The sequence below is a fragment of the Emydura macquarii genome, unplaced genomic scaffold, assembly GCF_026122565.2.
Source record: "Emydura macquarii macquarii isolate MOO-44397 ecotype Brisbane River unplaced genomic scaffold, CSIRO-AGI_Emac_v2 contig_2834, whole genome shotgun sequence".
NCBI classification, from domain to species: Eukaryota; Metazoa; Chordata; order Testudines; family Chelidae; genus Emydura; species Emydura macquarii.
The window spans coordinates 4,811,507-4,835,212 of NW_027132971.1; the positions used below are offsets into that span (position 1 = coordinate 4,811,507).

Sequence of the window (23,706 nt, forward strand, 5' to 3'; positions counted from 1 at the left end):
AAGAACTGATCCCTGAAGGACTCCATAAGAAACACACCCACTCAATGATTCCACATTAACAATTGCATTTTTATACCTATCAGTTAGCAATCTTTTAATCCACTTAATGTATACCATGTTACTACTATATCCTTCTAGGTGTTTAAGCAAAATGTCATGCTGTACTAAGTCAAACACCTTATAAAAGCCTAAGTATGTTACATCAATACTCTTACCTTTATCAACCAAACTTGCAATTTCAACAAAAAAAAATATCAAATGAGTTTGAAGGGATCTACTTACTACAAACCATGGTGATTGGCATTAATTATACTACCCTCCTTTAATTCTTTATTAATCGAATCCTGTATCAGCCACTCCATTATTTCACCCAGGAACAATGTCAGACTGAGAGACCTATGATTATCCAGGTCTTCATTACCTCCCTTTTCAATACTGGCACATTAGCTTTCTTCTAGCCGTCTGGAACTTCCCCAGTGTTCCAACATTTATAGAAAAACAACATGATGGTCCAGTGAATTCCTCAGCCAACTCTTTCAAAAAACTCTTAGATGTAAGTTATCTGGACCTACTGATTTAAAAATATCTTACTTTACTAGCTGCTGTTTAACATCCTCCTGAGACACTAGTGGAATGGAAAGAGTGTTATTGTCACTATACGATATGACTATATAATCTGTTTTTCCACAAATACAAAACAGAAATATTTATTGAACAATTTATTGTCCATCTTTTCTGTGTTATTTGCCTGATTTTTCACAGCTTTTGGCATTTTAAGGATTTATACAAGATCAAAACAATTAAGCTCAATGCAGAATTCAAGTCTGTTGCTGAATTAATGAAACAGAAGTGTGGTAATTGGAATGGCAGACTGCCCAGATGAAGCATTCAAAGGAATAATGGGATAAAACAGGGTTACTTACCAGTAACTGTTGTTCTTTGAGTTGTGTTGCTCATATCCATTCCAATATAGGTGAATGCATGCCCCATGCACTGGTTCCCAGAACCCTTTTTTGCCCTTAGCAAGCCCTGTAGGGCCGGCTCCAGCGCCCCCTGGAGTGCGCGGAGCCGTCCCTACAGGGCTTGCTAAGGGCAAAAAAAGTTCCGGGAACCAGTGCACGGGGTGCGCACTCACCTATATTGGAATGGATATGAGCAATCACTCGAAGTAGAACCACAGTGTTGAATGATAAAGTTAATACATTAAGGAATATTTTAACCCAAACTGAAGTTTTTCTGTGTTTCTAATAGAAGATGTGATAGAATAACAACCTGGGTCAATTTCTGCATCAAAGACCTAATGAATGATCCTTGTTTAGATGTGTCACTGGAAATACTAATAAATACACAACTTTCCTTAATCTCTTAGACAATGTCAAATGCGGGAAAAAGTGCTCATTGCAAGCGAACGTGAACTGCCATGCTGCCTATTTGCTCTGATGATTTACAAAGACCGTCTAGACTGAAACCATGAACATTTGGTTGTGCTGGAATGGAAGATCTTCTAAAGGAGTTACTAAGTTTAATCAGTGATTCAGAGAGTGTTTCTGTTCCACAGACTGGTAGTATATACCTTAATCCCGGTGTCAGAGTGTACCACTAGGCCCCTTTTCCTGCTCTTTCTCCCGCCTTATCTACCCCCGTTTTTCCTATTCTTTTCTCTACTCCAGCATCCTCTGTTTCCCATCTCCCTTCTTGTTCTCTCTTCTTCTCTTTTTCTGTCATAAACCTATCTTCTTTCTAACTCACATTGCTACTGCTCTCTTCCTTTTCCAGGTAAAGTGCTGCTTGTCTACTCAGTGGACTGAACTGCTGTTTCAAGATGTGGTACTCATAGCAAGATATTCAAATCTTGGAACTTCCAGAAAAGGCCTGCACCAAAAACTGCCATCAGTGTCATTGAGGGTTTGGAATGTGGAATCAGGCCCAAAGAAAACTCCAGTTTTTGAAGTGACGTTCAATCACAGTGAAAGAATGGCAGCTCTGTTGATGCACTTAAAAACAAACAAATCCCCACCTTCACGGGGTCACTAAAACACAGTACTGCTTTTGTGATGGAATAGGCCAAGAATGGGAACACTGACAGATGAAGCACACCATTCTGGCAGTATTTAATAACTGGAGAGGAACATTTGAATTGGGTTCCATTTATACAATCAGATAAAGCAAAACCATACTGTTCTCTGTGTTTACAGTGGTAAGCTTGAGCTCCTTGGAAAGAATGCTACTCTATAACAAAATGCAATTTACTGCAATGCTTTGTTTATATCGCTCTAAAATTGCATAAATGTTATTTTCATTAAAGAATAATGGCGCTGACTGCAGCAGTCAAGCTTTCCCACCATAATTGGTCAACACACCGTGGCCTGGAATTTCAAAGGAGACTAAATGAGCTAAGTATCCAACTTCCATTAGTAGTCAGTGAAATTGGATGCTTAAAATCTCCTCTTTCAGTACTGTTCTGCAACGCCCGTGCTATTGTCACTTTGCCAGTCTCTTTCGTCATACACTATGACTGCCAATAGTGTCTGAATTCTGTGATGTTTTCAAAGCCCCACTGGGGATTAAGGAGGAAACCAGTAAACTCATTCCTGCTTAAAACCTGAGGTAAATTTGCACCCAAATATGCAAAAACAAAGGCAACTTATGCTGTTTGTGCATTTGCTTCTGTGTGATGACTAGAGTTTGGTGAGAAATTATTTTCCCATCCAACTAATATTTTCACTATTTAAAAAACATCCCATTCGGTATTGGGGTGAGCCTGAAACCTTTTGAAATTTTTTAATGAAAAATCAGAGACCCGTGCCAGAATAGCTGGGGCACTCACCTGGGATGTGGGAGACCTAGATTCAAGTCCCTGCTTTGGCTGATTCAAACCACCCCACATGAGTGTTCTGACCACCAGGCCATGCTGGCATGGGTCTCCCTGTCTCACCAGAAATTTCATCAAGAAACTTTTCTTTATTTAAGTTTAATTGAATCTACATGTTCCCACAAAAAGTTTTGCTGTCAACAAATTCGCATTTTCTGATGAAAAAACATTCCAACTCTAGTGATGACAAAGCATCAAACCACTATTTGTTCTTCCTAACTAATAATTGAAACAATTTAAATTATAACTTGGTAAAGACAAAAGGCTCTCTTAGCATTATTTAACAAAATAAGAAATTCTAACACACACTGAGCAGCTAGAAGAGCAACTTAATTACTTACATGAAAGACATACATAATACAGATATAGAAAATTACCAACACGGAAAACTTCACAGCTGAAATCCCATTCCTGCTGAAGTCAATGTGAGCTTTTCCATTGACGTCAACAGGCTACGGGGTGGCCAAACTTACTGACCCTCAAGTCGCATACAACAATCTTCAGACGCCCGAGAGCTGGGGCGCGTCTGCTGGGCCTCGGAGATTCAGCCCTGCAATGGGGTGCACCCCCGCAGGGCTTCCACCTCACAGGGCATGTCTGCCAATGCTTGGGAGACCCCTCTCCCAGCAAAGCAGAAGCGTCCAGCCCCACCAGCCCACGATGGGGCTGAAGCCCAGCAGGCACACCCTGCAGGGCTGAAGCTCCAAGATCCCACGCCTTGGTGGGCAGAGGCCTCTAGCCCCACTACCCTACCACAGGACAGAAGCCCCAACCTCCCCAGCCCAGTCTGGTAGGTGGAGAATGGGGGGGAGATGCATCGGGGGCTCCGCAAGCCACACTTTAATTGTAAAAGAGCCGAATGTGGCTCACGAGCTGTGATTTAACCTCCCTTTCATTCCCAGTGTCTGTCGTAGAATGTCTGCTAGATATTGAACTGCATACACTAAATTATAAATATTAAATAATCCAAGGAAAATGGCAACTTTAAGATTTACTCTTTGCTACTCTCAGCATATTCACAGTGTTGCCAAATCATGGCAGTGGGCATGTAAGAAAACAGTTTCAGAATCAAAAGATGCTGCTTAAACTAGACCGCTAGGGCTTGTGATCTGTTGCATGTGGGTCCATAATGGTTAGGGGCAAAATCCTGGCCCTACTGAAGTCAAACAGGAGATTTCACTCTAGCTCCTTTGTAATAGCACACTGTGGATAGGCTTTAACCAGTACCATTACACCAGTTGCAGGACTTTGTGGAGCCAAGTGTTCAATCTTAACGCTGTAGCTATAGCAAAAGTACAAGATCTATTCCAAAACCATAAAACTAATGTTTATTTCCTGTGGTACTATATAGTCTATAATGCTCTATCAATAACAGATGACTGTCCATTTTATATTCTCTTTGTTTCTATCTCTGTACTAAAGTCAGTACCAAGACTAGTGAATCCTTTTCTAGACATTGTTTTGTGTGGGTGTAACCCATGAACGACTTGGTCATTGGGGCACCATTTTCATGACATTTCACTGGGTGGTTTTATCCCAGCAGCATGTGTCTTCTTTCCAGGACCTCCATTTTACAGATGGTGATCTGAGGCACAATGAGGCTAAGTATAAGGTCACAAAGAAAGTCTGTGGCAGAGCAGGGAATAGAGCCTGGGTTTTCCACATCGCAGGCCAGTGCCCAAACCACTGGGCTATCCTTCTTTTTGCATTTCCTGATAAAATATCTATCTAGATCTATAATTCTTTCTGATTGATGAATGTTACATTTTTTTTTAGCAATATAGACAAGTCATACTGTACTGTGAAGTATAATATTTGCTATTATTTACCAGAGTGGTTGTTTACATTTAAAAATATCATTCTGAAAATGTTGTGCAGGCAGGGAAGTAGCATGACCCAGGAGCTAAGACCTTGGAGCTAGGAAATGGAGGGTTCTAATCCCAACTTTGCAAATTTGAGCAAATCACTTAATTCCTGTGTTTCTCAGTTTTCCCATCTGTTAAATGGGGATAACTATTATCATTACTTGCGAGTCTTCTTGTTTTGACTGAAAAGATTACTCTGGCAGGACTCCGAGGTCCCATGGAGAGTTGGGATTTCAATTGTGCAAAATTTCCAGAATGAAATTCCAACACTTGCTTGATTTGAGGTTTTATTACAAAATCTGAAACTCAGCTCAGCCTGTGACCAACTTAGGAGCAAACTTGTTCTGATTTATGCTTTTGGGTAGAAGCTATGAAAATTTCTGGTTTCCCAGTGAGCCAAAATCAGGTTGAGTTCTTGGGTTCGTTCCCCAAGAACCTACAAAACTGAGATAATATTTTCTTTTCTGGATGGGATGAGAATTAGTTAGCTACTGGGTCAAACTCACACCTAATGCAATTCCTGTCATTGCAATGGAGTTTTACCAGGGAAGTATTTGGCCCAATGTTTGGACAATACTTTGAAAATATATAGCCACATGTAAAAGTGATAAGTACATATTATTATGTTATATTCTTTTTAACACATTTGTAACAAGGTGTCCCAGGCATTGTGTTGATCATGAAAATCCTAAATCCTTTAAAAATAATTCCTACCTCAAAGCTTTTTTTTAGGGGTTTATTGTTGTTTAGAAGGGTTAAGAAAAGTGGAACATTATAGCATCAGGCAGTACCTGTCAACATTTTATTACCAAAACTGGGAACAAACATCATAAAAATTAAGGCAGAGAAATAAAATAAGGCAAAGTGTCATTTAAGAAGGAAAAAGACTCCTGTACAATTAAATGGCTGTGAACAAAGAATGGTGCTTCAAAACTGACATTAATTTCTGAATCTTTAAATCTCAGATCTAACTGAAGGGTGACACAATCAAGGACAGAGAGAACTTCTTATGCAAAAACAGGGACTAGAGCAGTGAATCCACAATGCATTTGTAATTCAGCTCCTTTTAGATTAAACTGCTTAACAGTTTTTCATGGTTATTAATAGAATATTGAAGCATATAGAAATAGAGAGTTATAAACTGATATTCTCACAGACTCAGATTTTAAGGTCAGAAGGGACCATTATGATCATCTAGTCTGACCTCCTGCACAACACAGGCCACAGAACCTCACCCACCCATTCCTGTAATAGACCCCTGACCTATGTCTGAGTAATTGAAGTCCTCAAATCATGATTTAAAGACTTCAAGGTACAGAGAAAAAACAACGAGAGTCCTGTAGCACTTTAAAGTCTAACAAATTTAATTTCTGCAGGCATATTTGTTAGTCTTTAAAGTGCTACAGGACTCTCGTTGTTTTTGCTGTATACAGACTAACACGGCTACCCTTCTGGAACGTTTCACCAGGGTACAGAGAATCCACCAGCAAGTGACCCGGGCCCCATGCTACAGAGGAAGGCGAAAAACCTCCAGGGTAGATTGGCAGATTCCTTCCCGACCCCAAATATGGCAATCAGTTAAACACTAAGCATGTGGGCAAGACTCACCCAGAAAGAATTCTCTGTAGTAACTCAGAACCCATCCCATCTAACATCCCATCACAGGCCATTTCGCATATTTATCGCTAGTAGTCAAAGATCAGTTAATTGCCAAGTAGGCTGTCCCATCATACCATCTTCTCCATAAATTTATCAACTTCAGTCTTGAAGCCAGGTAGGTTTTTTGCCCCCACTGCTCACCTTGGAAGGCTGTACCAGAACTTCGCTCCTCTGATGGTTAGAAACCTTCATCTAATTTCAAGTCTAAACCTTCCTGATGGCCAGTTTATATCCAATTGTTCCCTTATCTACATAGGTGCTGAATTTAAATAATTCCTCTTCATCCCTGGTATTTATCCCTCTGATGTATTTATAGAGAGCAATCATATTCTCTTTTCGCCTTAAAAAACTTCAGTATAGTTGACCATCAACTCTTATTTTGCTTGAAGGAAAAGCAGATATTCAGTATTAACTCTTCAGCTGCCAAAGCACAGTGGTATACCCAGTCTTAATAACGCTTTTCAGATACTTTCAAATTCAGGGATCCTGGTATCAAGATGTTAGAAGGTATCAGATTATAATTTTCAGATTTTTATTTAGGTTTTTTAAATCTGGATCTGCAATTCAAGTTATATAAAAACAAGCATGTGACCGCTTCTCCCTAATGGCACCGTTTTATATATATATTGTTTACAGGGCTAATAAAGTATTTTTGAAGAGTGAGTCATGAAGACAGAAACTATCTCATAAAGTTGGCAAATATTTCTGTCTCAGAATGTAAATAATGCCAGTTCAACTCAAGTTCTTTTTGTCAGCACAATGACACTGCTCTCTTTATAAATATTATAAACAGGAGCATTCTGAGCTTTGAGAACTGATATTATCTGGTGGCAGTCTTTCTGTCAGCCTTAGCACCCGAGTCAGAGCACAACTCTGTTTATATAAGTGGTATAAACAAACACACAGATTACTTGCTCAGGAAGGCGTGCCTAAACCAACCACTTCTTTTTTATTTCAACTAAGGCTTGGTCTACAGTAGGAACTCATGTTGGTATAACTACATTGCTGAGGGGTGTGGAAAAGCCTAACCCCTGGTGTAGACCGTGCTATGTTGAAGGAAGGGCTTCTCCTCCCGCCTCTTGGGGAGATGGAGTATGTACGCTGATGGAAGAAGCTCTCCCGTCAGCATAGGTAGCATCTTCACTAAGCGCTACAGCAGTGTGGCTTCGCTGCTGCAGTGCTGTAAGTGTAAACAAGCCCTGATGCTGCAAGACAACTGATGCCAGCAGCACCAGGTGAAGCTGGGTAGGCCATTAACAAAATACATTTCAATCACTGTCATGTCAGGTATCTGATGATCCAGCTATGAGGATCCTATCTCTGAAACCTCTCCCCTTTCCCTCATCAGTCTCTTTTAGTCACAACTAAGGGACCCTTTTAAATAGAAGCAATAACAGAACCAAGCCCCCAAGCACTTCTGCATCCACTACCTTCCTTCCTACCCCCTTCAGAGGCAAATGGTAGGTTGAATTGTTAGGGATTGAGATTTTCATGAGCTAAAAGTGTTTTTACTTGTCCCACCTTCGGTTAATATGCAGATAACGATTTTAAGGAACAGTACGTTTTATGGGAAATGAAAAGAATTGGTGTGCCTGTCTCCTTCCATTTATCTGTTACTAAGGAGGAGAGCTGACTGTACAAGCCTTGGGAGCTGATGCCAGTGTCCACAAGGAAGAAAGTGTTTCTCCAGATTGCAACCAGAGTGTTTAAAAAGCTTCTGAACGTTTTAGCAAGGTGTTTGCATGACTATCTCACAGCTTTTTTCCTGTGTATGGTAATCATTGTCACGACTCACATTTGACAGCTCTCAAGATGGTACATAGAATTTCAATGGAATGCCACTGAGCAGGTTTCAAATAGGCTCCTCTCCCTCCCTCCACCTTGCTATCCCAATTATTGCTACTTTTCTGCACTACAAAGTTAATATTAGCTTAGTCAAAACCATACAGTCCATCACATTATGAGCTCAAATAATGTGTGCTAACAGAAAAAAAGGCGAATTCTATACTTTTTCGCTTCTGCAGCTCTCACAACGTTATAAAGAGCCCAATGGCCAGCATGTTTTTCACATTCTTGTGTTTGCCTAAGACTTCGGAAGCAGTTGGAGTAAAGAAAGAAACAAAGTATGATATAGGGGAAATACCTTTCCTTCACAGCACATCTGACTTCCCCAGTGATCACAGATGATAAACTCCGGAGACAAAGAATGCGGTTCAGTTCATACATAGCATGGCATGATTTATCAAAGGTCAATGATTCTGCTCTTTAGTATAATCTCCTTGGTCTGAATGCAGAACTGCTTCCCAGGCACGAGCAGAGTGCATTACATTGAGAATCACTTAACAGTAGGGTAGTGGTTGATGGGCAAAATTGTCTGTTTACATCTTCATGAGCATTCAACTGGACAATATATCCAAATACCTAGACCTTGCTCTTTCATACAAGAAAAACACAGGAGAGTGGCTAGAGATGACTCACACACCATTGGATACTGTAGCACTGAATAATTGTTGTTAGTGGAAAAACAACATTTATGTATTTGTCATTCTGAAACTTCATAGTTTCCTGAAAGTGGGGATGTGAAGAAATGTGAGACTGTGGTTTCTAGGCACTACAATAATGCAGGGAAATAATAATAATAATAATCAGAATCGCGTTCATGTGCCTAAACAGGTCCAAAGATAGCGAAGCAAAGGTGTACGTGAAGCGGTACAGGGGTAATCCCTGATGCTTCCCACCCCATTTCTATAAATATCACCAAGTAGAATTGACCAAGATGAAGGGTCTGCATTAATGTAAAAACAAATTAAAATGGGGGGAAGATGTCTTGCTTCTTAGAAAATTCTGAAATAGGCTATGTGGTTTCCTTCCTGTGTTTTGGAAGACTGAGAAATTTCAAGAGAGAAATTCTATGGAAAACCTATCTATTATGTATTATTTTCTCAACTTTCCCTTGGAGAGGAGGATCACCTGGTGGCAATACTTGACTCTTCTCCCCTGAAGGGATGGGAAAACAAACAGCAGGCTACAGATTTTCCGCTGAGGAGGTGGATAGGTGTCTCCCGGCTGGGACACCTCTTCCTTCTCCAGCATGTTGTCCACTGTTCCACATACTGGTGGAAAAGCTGGAAGCACCAGAAACTCTCCAGCCCAACATCATCTCCTCCTGATGCACCAACTTCAGATAGATAATATCTTATAGATTGATTTTCCATAAAATCTGTGTCTTTTGAAATGTCGTAAGTGCCCCAAAAACAGCAAATTGTATTGGGTTTTCCTGGAAGCATCCCCTGCTTCCCCATTTTAAATGCTTTGTACTATAATATCGATTCTCCATTCTGGTCGAGTCTAAGTCTGATCTTGCTTGTCTCTGTTCATCTACAATGCTTGCCCTCCTAGACACTGATGTGCTGACCAAGATCATTATCATCACTTTAGGAAAAATATTCAGTGTCATTTACGCTGTTCGGCTTGAATATCTGCATACTAGAAGTCAGGTGGTCAGATAGGAGAATAGAAAGAAATCCAGCCAAACAACACACGGAGTGTTTCTAATGAACAGCCTATCTCCACAAATGCCTATTTCAATGGCAACCCTAAAGGGGTTCATTCTACTTCCCTTTTCATTTCTAATAAATGCTAATGACATTCAATTATCATGTACTATATCCCACATTGACCTTATTGTGGATAATATTGCACTTTGGAGCACTGCAAGATGTGTCAACATGTCTATTACATGCTCATGGTCAATAAGCTATGAGAAAAAGTGTATTCATCTGTTCTAGTCTGAGCAGATCACTTTTCTTGTCCCCTTGTTTAATGCTATGTTTTTCGTGGGTGTCATGGCACTTGCATGTTACAGGACACTGGCTATGTCAGTTACTTTCCCTTTTTAGCCCATATTAACTGCATTGAAAGAATCCAATTAAATTGATTCTTTGAAATTACTTAATTATTTTATCACTTTTTGACAGAAGAGCAAATGCGTTTAGACAAAATTTGTTTCAAACAAATCTCAGCAACTTTGCATAACTTGGCTCTAAATTAACCAAAAGCAAACCAAACAGTTTCATACTGTCTCACTCTCCCACATCTAAGACATGTGAGGTGAGGGGCACTAAGTTTTGTTTGTCTCATTTTATTAGTATTTAATCCTGTCTCATCTGGAAACCACATTCTACTGACAGCTCCAGCACAACCAGTAAAATACAAAAGCTGCAACTGGATAGAAAGAACAACGAGAGTCCTGTAGCACCTTAAAGACTAACACATTTCTGCGGGCATAAGCTTTTGTGGGCTGCAACCCACTTTGTCAGATGCATCTTCGTCTGGCATCTGACGAAGTGGGTTGCAGCCCACGAAAGCTTATGTCCACAGAAATGTGTTAGTCTTTAAGGTGCTACAGGACTCTCGCTGTTTTTGCTGTATACAGACTAACATGGCTACCCCTCTGGGTAGAAAGAAGTAATTTTTAAAAATTATCACTTTGCAGCAAAAGCCTTTTCTTGTTATCAGTACATATTATGCACAGCGGGGCTTATGTGCTATTTATGTAGTATTAGATTAATTGTATCTTTTCAATTTCCCCACAACACAGGTAAAGCAAATGCCTAAATTATACTTATTCAACATTCTTGGCACAAATACATAAGTATAGTGACTGTTAATTAAAACAAAGTTAGTGGTGTATGGTTGCAGTCCAACTATTCTACTTGCCAGACAGCTACGTAAATTAATGTGGACAGGACTTTTTTTTGGTGCCTGAAGTAAAAAAACGATACTTTCCCAGGTATGGTACATTAATGAAGTCTGCAATATAAAATTAAAAAAAAACACATTAAAAATAACCACCGAGATAGACAGAGTCTCAGCTGGTGTTAATTGGGGTAGCTCCATTGACTTCAGCAGAGCTAAGCTCTTTTGTACAGCTGAGAATCTGGCTCCCCGTTTTTGAATTTAATCAAATAGAATTATTAACTATCAAATAGGAAGCTACAAACTAGGAAGGAAGATGATAATTCCCTACCATAAATTGTTTTCCTAAAGAACAAAATTTATTTTAATTCAAACGATTTTCTGTCTCCACAGTGAGACTGGATTTCCTACTAGGAAATGTCAGGAAAATTGCAGCTCTTATTAAGAGACCACAGTATCTTTCAGACTCACAGATATACCAAAAGAATGAGGAGTCTTTTTAAAAACTGAAAAGGGGACTGAAAATTATCTGTATACAGTAGTTTGGATAATACCTTGAATATCTAAATGACTTTACCTCAGAATTTCAGCATTCAAGGTATCCCCTATACACTAAATTAAAGTTATGTGAAATATTTAGTATTGTAAACACTGAAGTAGCACCTGTTTATCTCAGGAAAAGTTGTCAAAGTTTTAAAGTTAACCATTCTATAAATATACACATATACAGAGGTCACAATTTACAACAGCTATCTCAACATAGTGGCCTTTTAAGTATGAGTATATATACAGTGGTAACCATTAAATGTCATTTTTGACCATATGTAGCAAACCTTGGTCTAGGTATTTTTCCACAGAAAAAAGAGGAAGCAACTGGAGTATCTCAGTGTCCATAGTTAAATTATGACTTTTTCCCAGTGACCTAGATACCCAGTGAGTATCTCTCAGTACGCTAGATAACTGTTCTCCTAGTAGGATAACTGAGAAATACTTCAGGGATCTGATCCAAATCCCCTTGGAGTCAATAGGAGTCTTTCCAATGAGTTCAAAGGGCTTTAGATCAAGCCTCATGTTTCTCTAATGGTTACCTCCATTAAGTTTTATGATCTTCAAAAGATCCATAGGATTGCCATTTCTACAATTTGAAAAGTAAAACATCTCACCTTCTGGCTCAAACCCCCTCCATCCCAAACATACACATACTTACTTCCTCAGATTATTCCCATGAGAGGATACTAGGTCTGTGAAGGTTGCTCAGGAAGTGCACATCTATCTTGAAAGTATAATAATAGTAAAAACACTTTTGTTTTATACAGGAAGAGAGGAGAAATTCCAGTCCCCACCTAGAACTTACAGAAATCAAAGAGGAATGCACTGAATAAAAGTAGTTTTTCAAAGAATCTTATTTCCCCATATAATGAGAAACAGAAAGGTTCTCTGGCTAACATTGCATTTGCTGCATGTCTGACTTAAACAGAAGTAGCTGGACCTTTATGAGGACAAGAGAGTAGTAATGACAGGAATAAAAGAATCCCTGTTTTTGTTGATCACAGAATAAATAAGGTAATGTGATCTTAAGTTTACCAAAATATGATGAGATTTCACTGAGAAGCTATCACCAAAATAATTCCTCATACAAGATTTTGAAGTGATAAAAAGAGTGAATTTTAAATAAGGAAAATAAGTTGACTTTTTTATGATATATTTCAAATGAAGGCAATCTAATATCTGCCCCTTTACAATAGTACGTACATGGAAGGCAAGGTGCACACCACTAATTTATTCAGTAAAATATTATAGGCAATTAAGTTCTATTAGATCATCCTTTTGCCAATGCAAGATACAGTTCCCAGGTAGCAAATATCAAATTAACAGATACTCCATGAGCTTTGCCAAAAGGCCGAGAAATCATCTTCTGGATTGCACACGACACAAAATCAAAGTTAGTGGACCATATCTGCTAGTGGTTTATGTTGGCATAAACTCAACCAGAGTTCCCCAGTGGTGTGACCACTGTAGGGGAGCAGTTTGCAGCAATACAAAGTTCCACTATGGGGCAGAGGGCCAGAACAGGCCAGCTCATTGATCAAAAAGGAGACAGACAGAAACCCTATCTACTCTTGACAAAAGGGTCTCTCCCCTCGGGCACCACTGTTTTTCACAAGACAGACTCTCCTCTAAGGAGCACAGGGCCTTGCTAGCACAGGGCAATGTAATTTAAAAGCTGTACTTAATCTAATATACAGAATGCACATGTGATTATTTGTGAATATGTCTATTATTGAATCACATATTTCTGCCGATTATTGAAGCATATGTTTCATTTTACCCTCTTGATCTGTTTTTATTACCTCATTAGAACTAAGCTGCAATGCTCTACTTGCCCCAGCCAAACAAGCATTAAAAATCCTTTTTAGCACGATAAATAATATAAAACAGGATGGGTAACAGCTCAGGCTTCCAAGCTTGCTTGACTAATGAATCACCAGCATATATTTTAAAAAGGTTAATTTGATCTCTCTGCAATAAAAATTAAAGGGGAAAAAAAGAATTCAGGAGCAAGCAATCGTCAGTTAAACCTGTGATTTGGACAGTTACAATCTGGTACAATACATTAAACTTTACAACGAAACTAAATGTCTTTCTACTTCTCTTTTGGCATTCCATGCCCAGAGGAGTGTATAGTAAGCTTAAAGTTTTATTTTTGCCATAAATGATCATTTGCGTCTGCTTCTCCACTGTAGAATGCATTTCATTTAATAAACTTTATAATAAAAAACTACTAAAAACATTTCTCCATTCAAAGATTACAATACAGAGGAAGTTCATGTAGTTCCATTAGATTTAGCATCTGTATTTTGAGCAGCTTAAAAAGTTGGTACTGAGGTAACATTGAGCTTCAATCACGTATTCATTTAGAAAAGAAATTGGGCACTTAATACATTCTATAAAACAACAACGACAGGCTGGCAGCGTTTGCATAAAACACTCCATCATGTTAGAAGGTGTTGAACCTGCTTGGAAAAGGTCAATTGAGTTCTGTTAACTGGATGTAAGTGAGGTGGCAGCGGTTGTCTGAAGAGACGATCAAGAGTGTGCGCTCAGCAGTCTTTAGGGAAGAATCCTAGGAGCAACCAAGCATGGGGAGAAGGTCTGAATTGATTTTTGTTAGCTCATTGGTGTTTACTTTGTTAGTAATGCCAAACCAAAAGAAAGGGAATTAGTTTTAATTAAATCAAGTGTGTCTGTAGAGCAGGCTGGGACAGGCTGTTTGCAGCAACATGAAGGGCTAGATTCTCTCCGATGTCTAAAATCTTGGCATAGAAGAGTGAGGGCCACCCTTTGTCTTTTATTGTCTTAACTGCTCTCTGTTTTCCAGAAATGTGTATGATATGTAAGTCACAAATTTTTTTTCCCTAAAATCGTCCTTTTGATGTTCACATATAGGCATAAATTAAATAAAAATACAAAAATGAATTTTGGATTTCTTTCCTATATGCACTGGAATCACATGCAGAGCAATAACTTTCTGTTTTCAACCTTCTCAGGTGAAAAATATACTCTCAGAGCACAATTGTGTCTGGAAAATACCCATAGTACATCTAAACTGACCAACAGAATCTGCATGTTCAAACAGGTAATGTCACCTGCAGACTGGTAAAGCTACTAGCAGCAAGGGAAAGCTGTGTCTGATTTTTTAATGAGATCTTAAACCTCTTCAATTAAGGCGTGTAAAAGAACCAGATATCACAGTGGTAGGTACTTAATAAACGTCGTAATAATAAAGATACACAATCATGTTGGCATCCTAGTACAATTGCACATTCAGATACATGGTCTCCACACGCTGCTGTTGTATGTGCATATGTACACATTTTATGGGTTAAGCCAGCAATTTTTGACAGTTCAGTCCATGATATCATAAAATAAAACAGGGAAACCAATAAATTAACTTAACATTTTCTTTGGATTAGATGTTTATTTCTATGTGGATTCGTGACTATGCTGTAGGAACCAAAATACTTGGTTGACTGAACCTTACTATACATCCACCTTGCTTCATGCATATGCTGCCATAACTGTGATTTCACTCCTGGCTAACCCTGAAAAATCCCTTCGGTAATTTTTTAAGCTGCAAACTATAGTTATCAAGAAAAGATTATGCTCTTGTTTAGTGCAGTATCCTTTCTTCTATAGTACTGTACTTCAGTGTCGGCATCAGGTCATATTCTAGTGAAGGGCTTGATGAAGCAACTTTCACTCCGAGACAAGAATAATACCAACCAAGCTGCAATGACAGTAGGGGAGAATTTCTCACAGAGTGCTGCCACAGAGGGAAGTAGGATAAACGCTAATTCCCCGAATGTACAAAGTTAAGATAAATGCCCTCTCATTAGAAAGAGACCTTATGCAGCAGCTCCAAGGCCATTAATAATTGCAATAGTCAATGGATAGTTGCTATGAATTGATGAAAATTTTTGTGGCGAAAATATTCTATTTTAAAAATAAATAGTGGAGTCCCACACATACTAACTGATTTTTCAAGATGCTGTTATGTAGCTTCTGCCTGTGGCATAGTGTGTTAATCTGTATAACGGAAGTGTCATTTTATATTTGCAAAAATTGCTTACAAATTTGCTGAGAGTCATTCTAAGAGCAAATTCCTATAGAGAAAGAAAGTATAGTGAGTCACATCCTCCCCTGGGCAGCAACAATACAGGATTCCACACTTGCATTCTACATCAGGTCCCAATCATAACTTTTTCAGGCCCAATACAAACTTGTAACACGGGCCCCCTCCCACACACATACCCATGAGGGTTGCAGTCTGGGCCGGGCCCCAGTAAAGTGTACCCTTTTTCTCCCCATGTGAGGGCCTTGGTCTACATAGCATTACGTTGAAGGACTGGCTAACCAACCTTGCCAGTCCACCATACTCCACCAGCTATGCAATGGCATGAGGCACTAGGGCTTAAACTGTGCAGCCAGCATCCCAGATGGTATAAGGAGAGAATTATGTGTATGTAAACTACTGCAGATTAGTAAGAGGCTGGGCCTTTCCAAGGCATCTGTTGAGTATCCAAGGATAGCAGCAATTCCTTCCCCCCCTCTGGAGATAGATAGAGCAGATAAGAAGGATGGTCATATAATAGGACTTTGACTCAGGAGATCTGGATTCAGTCCCGGCTCAGCTACAGATTTTCAGTGTTGTTATGAGTAAATCACACACTCCCTCTGTTCTCTCTCAATTCTCCATTCTTTGTCTCACCTATTTCCACCATAGGCACTGGAGGCAAGGAATGTTTTTATTGTGTGTTTTACAGTGTCTACACAGTGGGGTCCAAATTCTGGCTGAGGCCTCCTAGTGCTACACTAATACAAATAACAAATAATAATTAAATGAAAGACACTAGCACATCTCCCTCGCTAAGAGAAGCACACTGTGTTGCAATTGTTAGATGGATAGGAAGTTGGAGAATAAAGTGAAAAATATTAAAGATGAATGATTAGGAAACCTCCAGTCTCTTTCATAATGGACACTATGGTAGGAAAAATATGCACAGTGGGATACAGATTTTAGACTAAGATTTTCAATCCAGTTACCCATGCTTTATTTTATGTTCAGAAAGCATCTAGCATATTGTGGGTGCTACCAGAATGAAACAGTAGGGGAGATCTTCAAAGGCAGAAAGGGCAATTAAGTGCCCAATTCCCACTGAAAGTCTCCATTGGTGCTTTCTGAAAATCTCCCCCAATAACAACATATCAATAAAATGGAATGCAATGAGCACATCATGCAGTATTATAAGTTAAAGTATTTTTACTTTTTTAAATGATCATGAAAGTAACCATGTTCTGAAATGTTATGAATCAAAATGTATCTAATCAGCCTGTTCTAATATTCTAGAATTATTAACAGTCAATTCATGCATTATTTAGACGGAGATGAAATTAGCTCTGTTAATTGCTTGGAGTTTTCAACTCATTGTGTCACTATTTGGTTAGTACAAAAAATAACCATCAATATTATTAATGCTTTTTAAAAGGAACAAGATGTTCAGCCATTTTTATTGACTCTTCCAAAGTATTCAATGTAATGGTCCATTTTATTTTATTAAATGGACTTGAAAAATTAATGTTAGCTCTAACTCTTTGGGTTGGTACTAGAGCTAAAATAAACAATGATAAATAGGATGGATTTTATTTCTCAGCTAAGGTCTATTACTAAAGAAGTCCCACAAGAGTTTATTTTAGGTTGTCTCATTCTCTATTTACAGCAACAATACAACACAGGCAGCTGCAAGCTCCTCACTTCATCTTTATGTTGATGACACTATTTTGTATTCTGTAGGTAGGCCTTGTCAGCAGATATGAATGAGCTACCAGAGGATTTTAATAAAATTCAACAAACATTTTTGGTGCTGTGATTTTTGCAAAAGATGAGTACAATAAAATGTATTATTTTTAACTGTAATAATATATTTGGCGTTGATACTGACAGTTTACTTAGATAAGAACTATTCATCTGATGGTCCTGGAGCAAGTCCTCTACTAGATATTTGGATACCAGGCCAGACTATTCCCTAACCCAATAAAACTCAGACTGATTCTCAGCAAAAAATTGCATCACAGTGGGGTTCGCATAGCTGGCAAGGCTGGGGAATTGATTGAAGAGTATTTGTAGCAGAGGAAACAGACATCTTTATTTCAAACAAAGCAAGGTGCTGAAGAAGACTGAGACTCTAGATGTGGGTGATATTGCTGGAAATATATTCACTTTTTCAGGAACATGTATTACTCAACCACTGACTATAATATTCAACTGACTTCTTTTTTAATTATTGTTACTCAGATTGTGGTGGTACCCAAAGTGTGCTAAGTGCTTTTTAAAAACAGAATAAGACAGTCTATGTCATGAAGAGCTCTCAGTGTAACAGATATTTCGTATAAGCTTTATACTGAGGGTGAAACCCTACTTGTCCTACCAATGCAAGTGGTTCCCTAGGCTAAATTCTGATCTTATTTGCAAAGTAACTCCAATCACTTTCACGAAGATCAGATCTGACCTAGTTCTACTTCAATAGGACAGCTCACATGAGGGCTTGTCCACACTTACAGTAGTGCAGCAGTGGTGCTGTAGCGCTTAGTGAAGGCACTACTAATGCTGACAGGAGGGCTTCTCCTGTCAGCACAGGTGCTCCACTTCCCGAGAGGCATTAGCTAAGATGATGGGAGAAGCCCTCCTGTAAACGTAGTGCTGTCTATACCGGGGGTTAGATCGGTATAACTATGTTGCTCAGGGGTGTGGATTTTCTAAACCCTTGAGCAACATAGTTACACTGACATAAAAGTTTGTAGTGTAGACCAGGACTGAGTAAGGCAAGCCTGGTTTGGTCCTGTAGCTAACTGCACTTTTTGATGGTGTTCTTGCATTACAGCCACATGACTAATCTCTGTAATACTGAAGGAGGAGAGGAAGATGCCTTTTATACAGGAATTAAGAGAAAAACTGTAGATTAGGAAGGTTTTAATAACCACAGGTCATATAGCAAATACTGGACACGGAGAAACTATTTAAATTGATACACTGAAAAATGAAGTAAAATGATCTGGCAATCAATTTTTGGATGATTTCAAACTGTATTTCATAAAACGCTTCTTATAGTAATTCCCTTATCAACTCAGACATCCTGAGGTGAAGGATAGAACATAAAGTTTACATTATTAAGAGGGTGGTTCCCAAAAGTTATTTCCTGAGCCCTTCCAGGTGGTTGAGAAAGCTGGGCAGCAGTGTAATGCCGCTGGCTCTACCTCCTTGTGTGCAGCCAAGATATCTGAAAGTAGGACGGCTACCATGAGTGGATACTGCTTCAAAACAGGCATTGCGCTTCTGCCACCCAAGTGCCATCAGTAGCAAAAGACTGCTACCACAGGCAGGAATCAGGAACAACTGAGGAACCTGCTGCTTCAGGAGGTGCTGCTACTGCCACTATGGTGGGAGAGCACTCAGGAGACACCTCCCAGGGACCACGCACTCCGGAGCTGCCAGCAACGGAGTTGTTGCCACTAACGGAATAACCAGGAGCCATCACAGAGAATCATGACTGAGCCTTTGAATGAGATAGCTATGAGTAACCCAGTCAAAGAGGTATTTCAGGGGGGAAGGTCAGAATGGGGGCCCTGCATGGAGAGGTGGGAGCCAGAATGGGGAAGACTGGAGTAAGAACCATGCATGCGGAAGGAGGCTGGAGCAGGAATGTGCTAAATAGGTAGAACAAGGAGATTGTTTGACTGGAGACCCTGCATGGACAAGAAGAGGCTCGAGCAGGGACACTGGATGGACAATAAATTGATTTAAAAAAACAAGGGAAGATTAAGGAAGCCTGAAATGAAAGGAAAAAAAGAAGGTTTACAAAGTTTTCCCAAGCTCTAGGCTGCCTGCATACAGCCAAAGAGAGTTACATCATGACATTGCATCACCACAGTTACTGTACCATGAGAGAACCTTCCCTCCTATCCCATGACTGCCTACCTTGCTTAAGTACTTCTGCTAAGGGACCTTTGTCAAAGGCTTTCTGAAAGTCTAAGTACACTACATCCACTGCATCACCCTTGTCCACATGTTTTTTGAACCCCTCAAAGAATTCTAATACATTGGTGAGGCATGATTTCTCTTTACAAAAGCCATGTTGACTCTTCCCCAATGAATTGTGTTCATCTATGTGTCTGAGAATTCTGTTCTTTACTATCGTTTCAATCAATCTGCCTGTTGCTGAAGTTAGGCTTTCTGGCCTGTAATTGCCAGGATTGCTTCTGCAGCCTTTTTTAAAAATTGACATCACATTAGCTATTCTTCAGTCATCTGGTACAGACACTGATTTAAATAATAGGTTACATACTACAATCAGTAGTTCTGCAATTTCATATTGGACTTCCTTCAGAACTCTAGGGTGAATACCATCTGGTCCTGATGACATATTACTATTTAATTTATCAAGACACTGCTACACCATGTAATGATCTTCCACAAGACCAGCCTCTGAGACCTTTCTTCATGTTAGTTGCTGTTTCTGAATTCTCTTTAATTTGTCAACCATTTGCAAGTGCCCAGAACTACAGGAAGAAATTTACTAGGTGGTCCTGTCCAGGCAAAAATAAGATGGAGAATATGTAGGTAGATGTATGTAGAATTTATGTATGTAGAATTTGAAGGTAGATAATTTCATGCAGAAGATGAAATCATATTTTAAACTAGGCACTGCTGATTGCTGTTACTATTGTTTCCAGTAACTGTAAATCTGCACATGTAGATTTCAGCCTTGTTTTGTTTCTTTCTTTCTGTCTGAATTTCATGATGGAAAGTGCTTCTGTTGCTGAGAGTTTTAGTTTGCTTTGCCTTTGACTATATACATTTAGCTTTAGATCAGGACTTTATACAATAGAACAAACATGCGTGTAGTGCGTCTCAGAAACAGTACCGCACAGTGTAAGAAAACATAAAATAAAGAATAAACCAATGTTACCATACACTTAAGAGCAAGATATATCACATTTCTAATTTTGAGTGAGACAGCTCCATCAAAGTAATGCTGAATAAATGATGGAACTAGAATCCGCTCCTCTCTAATGACGGTAGGAAGCTGACCTACAGTATACGAATAAGACAGTTGATGAAGTGTCCCAATGGTGATGAACAGGATCTTAAAGTCAACACCAGATACTACTGAAAGCTAAAGTAAAGACTGTACAAGAGGAGTAATATGCTAGTGAACTCGGAAGTAATTACTGCCTATAGTTTATGTACGACTAAGTGTGATAAAGTACATCTTATATTAGAAGGGCTTTTAAAAAGTGCAAATACTGTAAGCACTTTCCAACACCTGTCCAATTAATCAGAATTCTGTATTTAAATTAAGTGTACTGTAAGTGATGCATCTTTTAAGATCCTGAACTCATGCACAGTACAGCATGAGAGGGCAAATTCATTTGGCAGGCATCCGCATTGGAAACTCAATGATCATCGTATTCACCTTGCAAGCAATTAATTATGTACCGTACCCATAGTAGGTACTGAGTATTTTAGAAATTCACTGAAAGGGAAACTGTAGTTCAATTTCTTGTTCTCCTGTTTGGATCAAAATATGGAAACACAATATACCACCAAGTTGCTGGATGTTAATGTGCTAGATGAAACATCATTTATCATGTTAGTGTCTCTGTGGGAGAGCAAAAAAATCACAGCAAACAAAAATTACACATGCCAGTGGAATCTTGACTGGCAACAGCATGGCTCTCCTTTAGGGTAGCATATCATATAGCCTGCCTAGTCAAGTGGCAAGAATCCCTTTTAGCTAGATGGCCACAAGAAACCTAAGTTTTTTCTTATAGCCACATGGCTAAGAATACAAATGAAAGTGGCCAAATATGATTTTGTAGTGGAGTGTGATGGGATGTGCTCCCCACACAGGCCCTGATGGGGTTAATATAGGCCCGAGGGGCCAAGTAGAGTATCGGGCTGCACCTGGAGGAAGAGCCAGGCCTAAATGAACAAGAAGCCAGCTGGGCAGAAGTAGGCTGGGATGTAAAGCCAGGAAGAGAGAGCAGTAGGGCGCACAAATGAGCAGCAGAGGGGGACATAAGACTTGAAAGGAGCCATGGGACATGGCTCAGTAGGGATGGGAGACCAGGATGAGGATAGGCTGGAAGAACCAGGAGCAGAAGTAGTCAGGTTTGAAGTGGATGGGGAAGAAAGGTCCATAAGCTCTAGAAAACACTCCCCTACAGAACCCAAGAGTCCCGAGTCTCTGTGTTCTTTTGCTACTAGCAAAGAGCTGTGAAACACACAAGCAAAATATTTTTCTCTCTATCTAATGGTAGGTCAACATACAAGATAACTACAGCTTTTTACTGCTACCAATTACTGCATTAGCTCAAGTGGTAGAGGATGTGCTGTTCATCTAAAGATCTGAACCCTGGTTCAGGTGGAGGATGCATGTGGAGTGTCAATGGGGTTTATGTAATACTTTTTTTTTTTTTCTTTTTTTCCAATTTTTCAATGTTATGTTAAAAGAACTTTAAGGTTCCAAAGTTAAGGACTTAGTTTGGAAATGCTAGAATTAATGCAGCCTGTGCAACTTTAATTTGGCCTCTTTGTGCATATGCATTTTGATATAGCTTAAAGCAACTTCCATACCCTATGAATGGAGAGTAGCTAACGTAATGCTGATTTTAAAAAAAGGCTCCACAGGAGATCCTAGCAATTACAGGCCAGTAAACCTGACTTCAGTACCAGCAAAATTGGATGAAACTATAGTGAAGGCACACAGATGAACACAATATGTTGGAGAAGAGTCATGCCTCACCCATCTATTAGAATTCTTTGAAAGTGTCAAAAAGCATATGGATCTGGGTGATCCAGTGAGTATATTGTACTTGGCTTTTCAGAAATCCTTTGACAAGGTCCCTCACCAAAGGCTCTTAAGCAAAGTAAGAAGTCATAGGATAAGAGGGAAGATCCTTTCATGAATCAGTAACTAGTTGAAAGACAGGAAATGAAGGGTAGGAATAAATTATCAGTTTTCAAAGTGGAGAGAGGTAAATAGTAGGGTATCCATAGGATCTGTACTGGGACTGTTCAACAGAATCAAAAATAATCTGGAAAAAAGGGTAAATGGTGAGGCGGCAAAGTTTGCAGATGACACAAAATTACTCAAGATAGTTAAGTTCAAAGCTGACCGTCAAGAGTTGCAAAAGAATCTCACTAAATTGGATGACTGGGAACAAAATGGCAGATGAAATTCAATGTTGATAAATGTAAAGTACTGCACACTGAAAAACATAATCCCAATTATACATACAAAATGATGGGGTCTAAGTTACCTGTTACCATTCAAGAAAGAGATCTTACAGTGATTGTGGGTAGTTCTTTGAAAACATCCACTAAATGTGCAGCAGCAGCAGTCAAAAAAGCTATCAGAATGTTAGGAACCACTAGGAAAGTGATAGAAAATATGACAGACAATATTATGCCCCTATATAAATCCATGGTATGCCCACCCCTTGATTAGAGCATGCAGTTCTGGTCGCCCCATCTCAAAAAAAGATGTATTAGAATAGGAAAAAGCACAGAGAAGGGCAACAAAAAGGATTGGGGTATGAAACAGCTTCCATATGAGGAGAGATTAAAAAGACTTGGACTGTTCAGCTTGGAAAAGAGATAATTAAGTGGAGATATGATAGAGATTTATAAAATCATGAATGATCCAGGAAAAGAGTGTTGATTACCCTTTCACATAACACAAGAACCCAGGGTCACCCAAATAAATTAACAGGTGGCAGGTTTAAAACAAAGATAAGGAAGTACTACTTCACACATCTCACTGCCAGCCTGTGGAACTCATTGCGAGGGGATGCTGTGAAGGTCAAAAGTATAACTAGCTTGAAAAAAGGATTTGATAAATTCATGGAGGATTGGTTTGTCCGTGGCTATTAGCCAAGGTGATCAGGGATGCAATTCCATGCTCTGGGCGTCCCTACACCTCTAACTGCCAGAAGCTGGGACTGGATGATGGGAGGTGGATCACTTGATATTTGCCCTGTTCTGTTCATTCT

At 39.3% G+C, this 23,706-nt stretch overlaps 1 protein-coding gene across 5 annotated transcripts in view; it reads right to left on the minus strand.

The window, feature by feature from the left end:
• INPP4B (inositol polyphosphate-4-phosphatase type II B) overlaps positions 1-23,706 on the minus strand; it is a 426,088-nt gene that overhangs the window by 49,617 nt on the left and 352,765 nt on the right. Inside the window, exon 25 of one of the 5 annotated variants that reach the window (XM_067567971.1) lies at positions 13,895-14,218. The exons of 3 other annotated variants lie outside the window; for them this stretch is intronic. In XM_067567971.1, the coding sequence (XP_067424072.1) occupies positions 14,206-14,218 (13 nt within the window). In that variant the 3' untranslated portion in view covers positions 13,895-14,205. Of the gene's footprint in view, positions 1-13,894; positions 14,219-15,305; positions 15,383-23,706 lie in introns of those variants that run through there. One more of the 5 variants, XM_067567969.1, reaches the window with a different exon arrangement.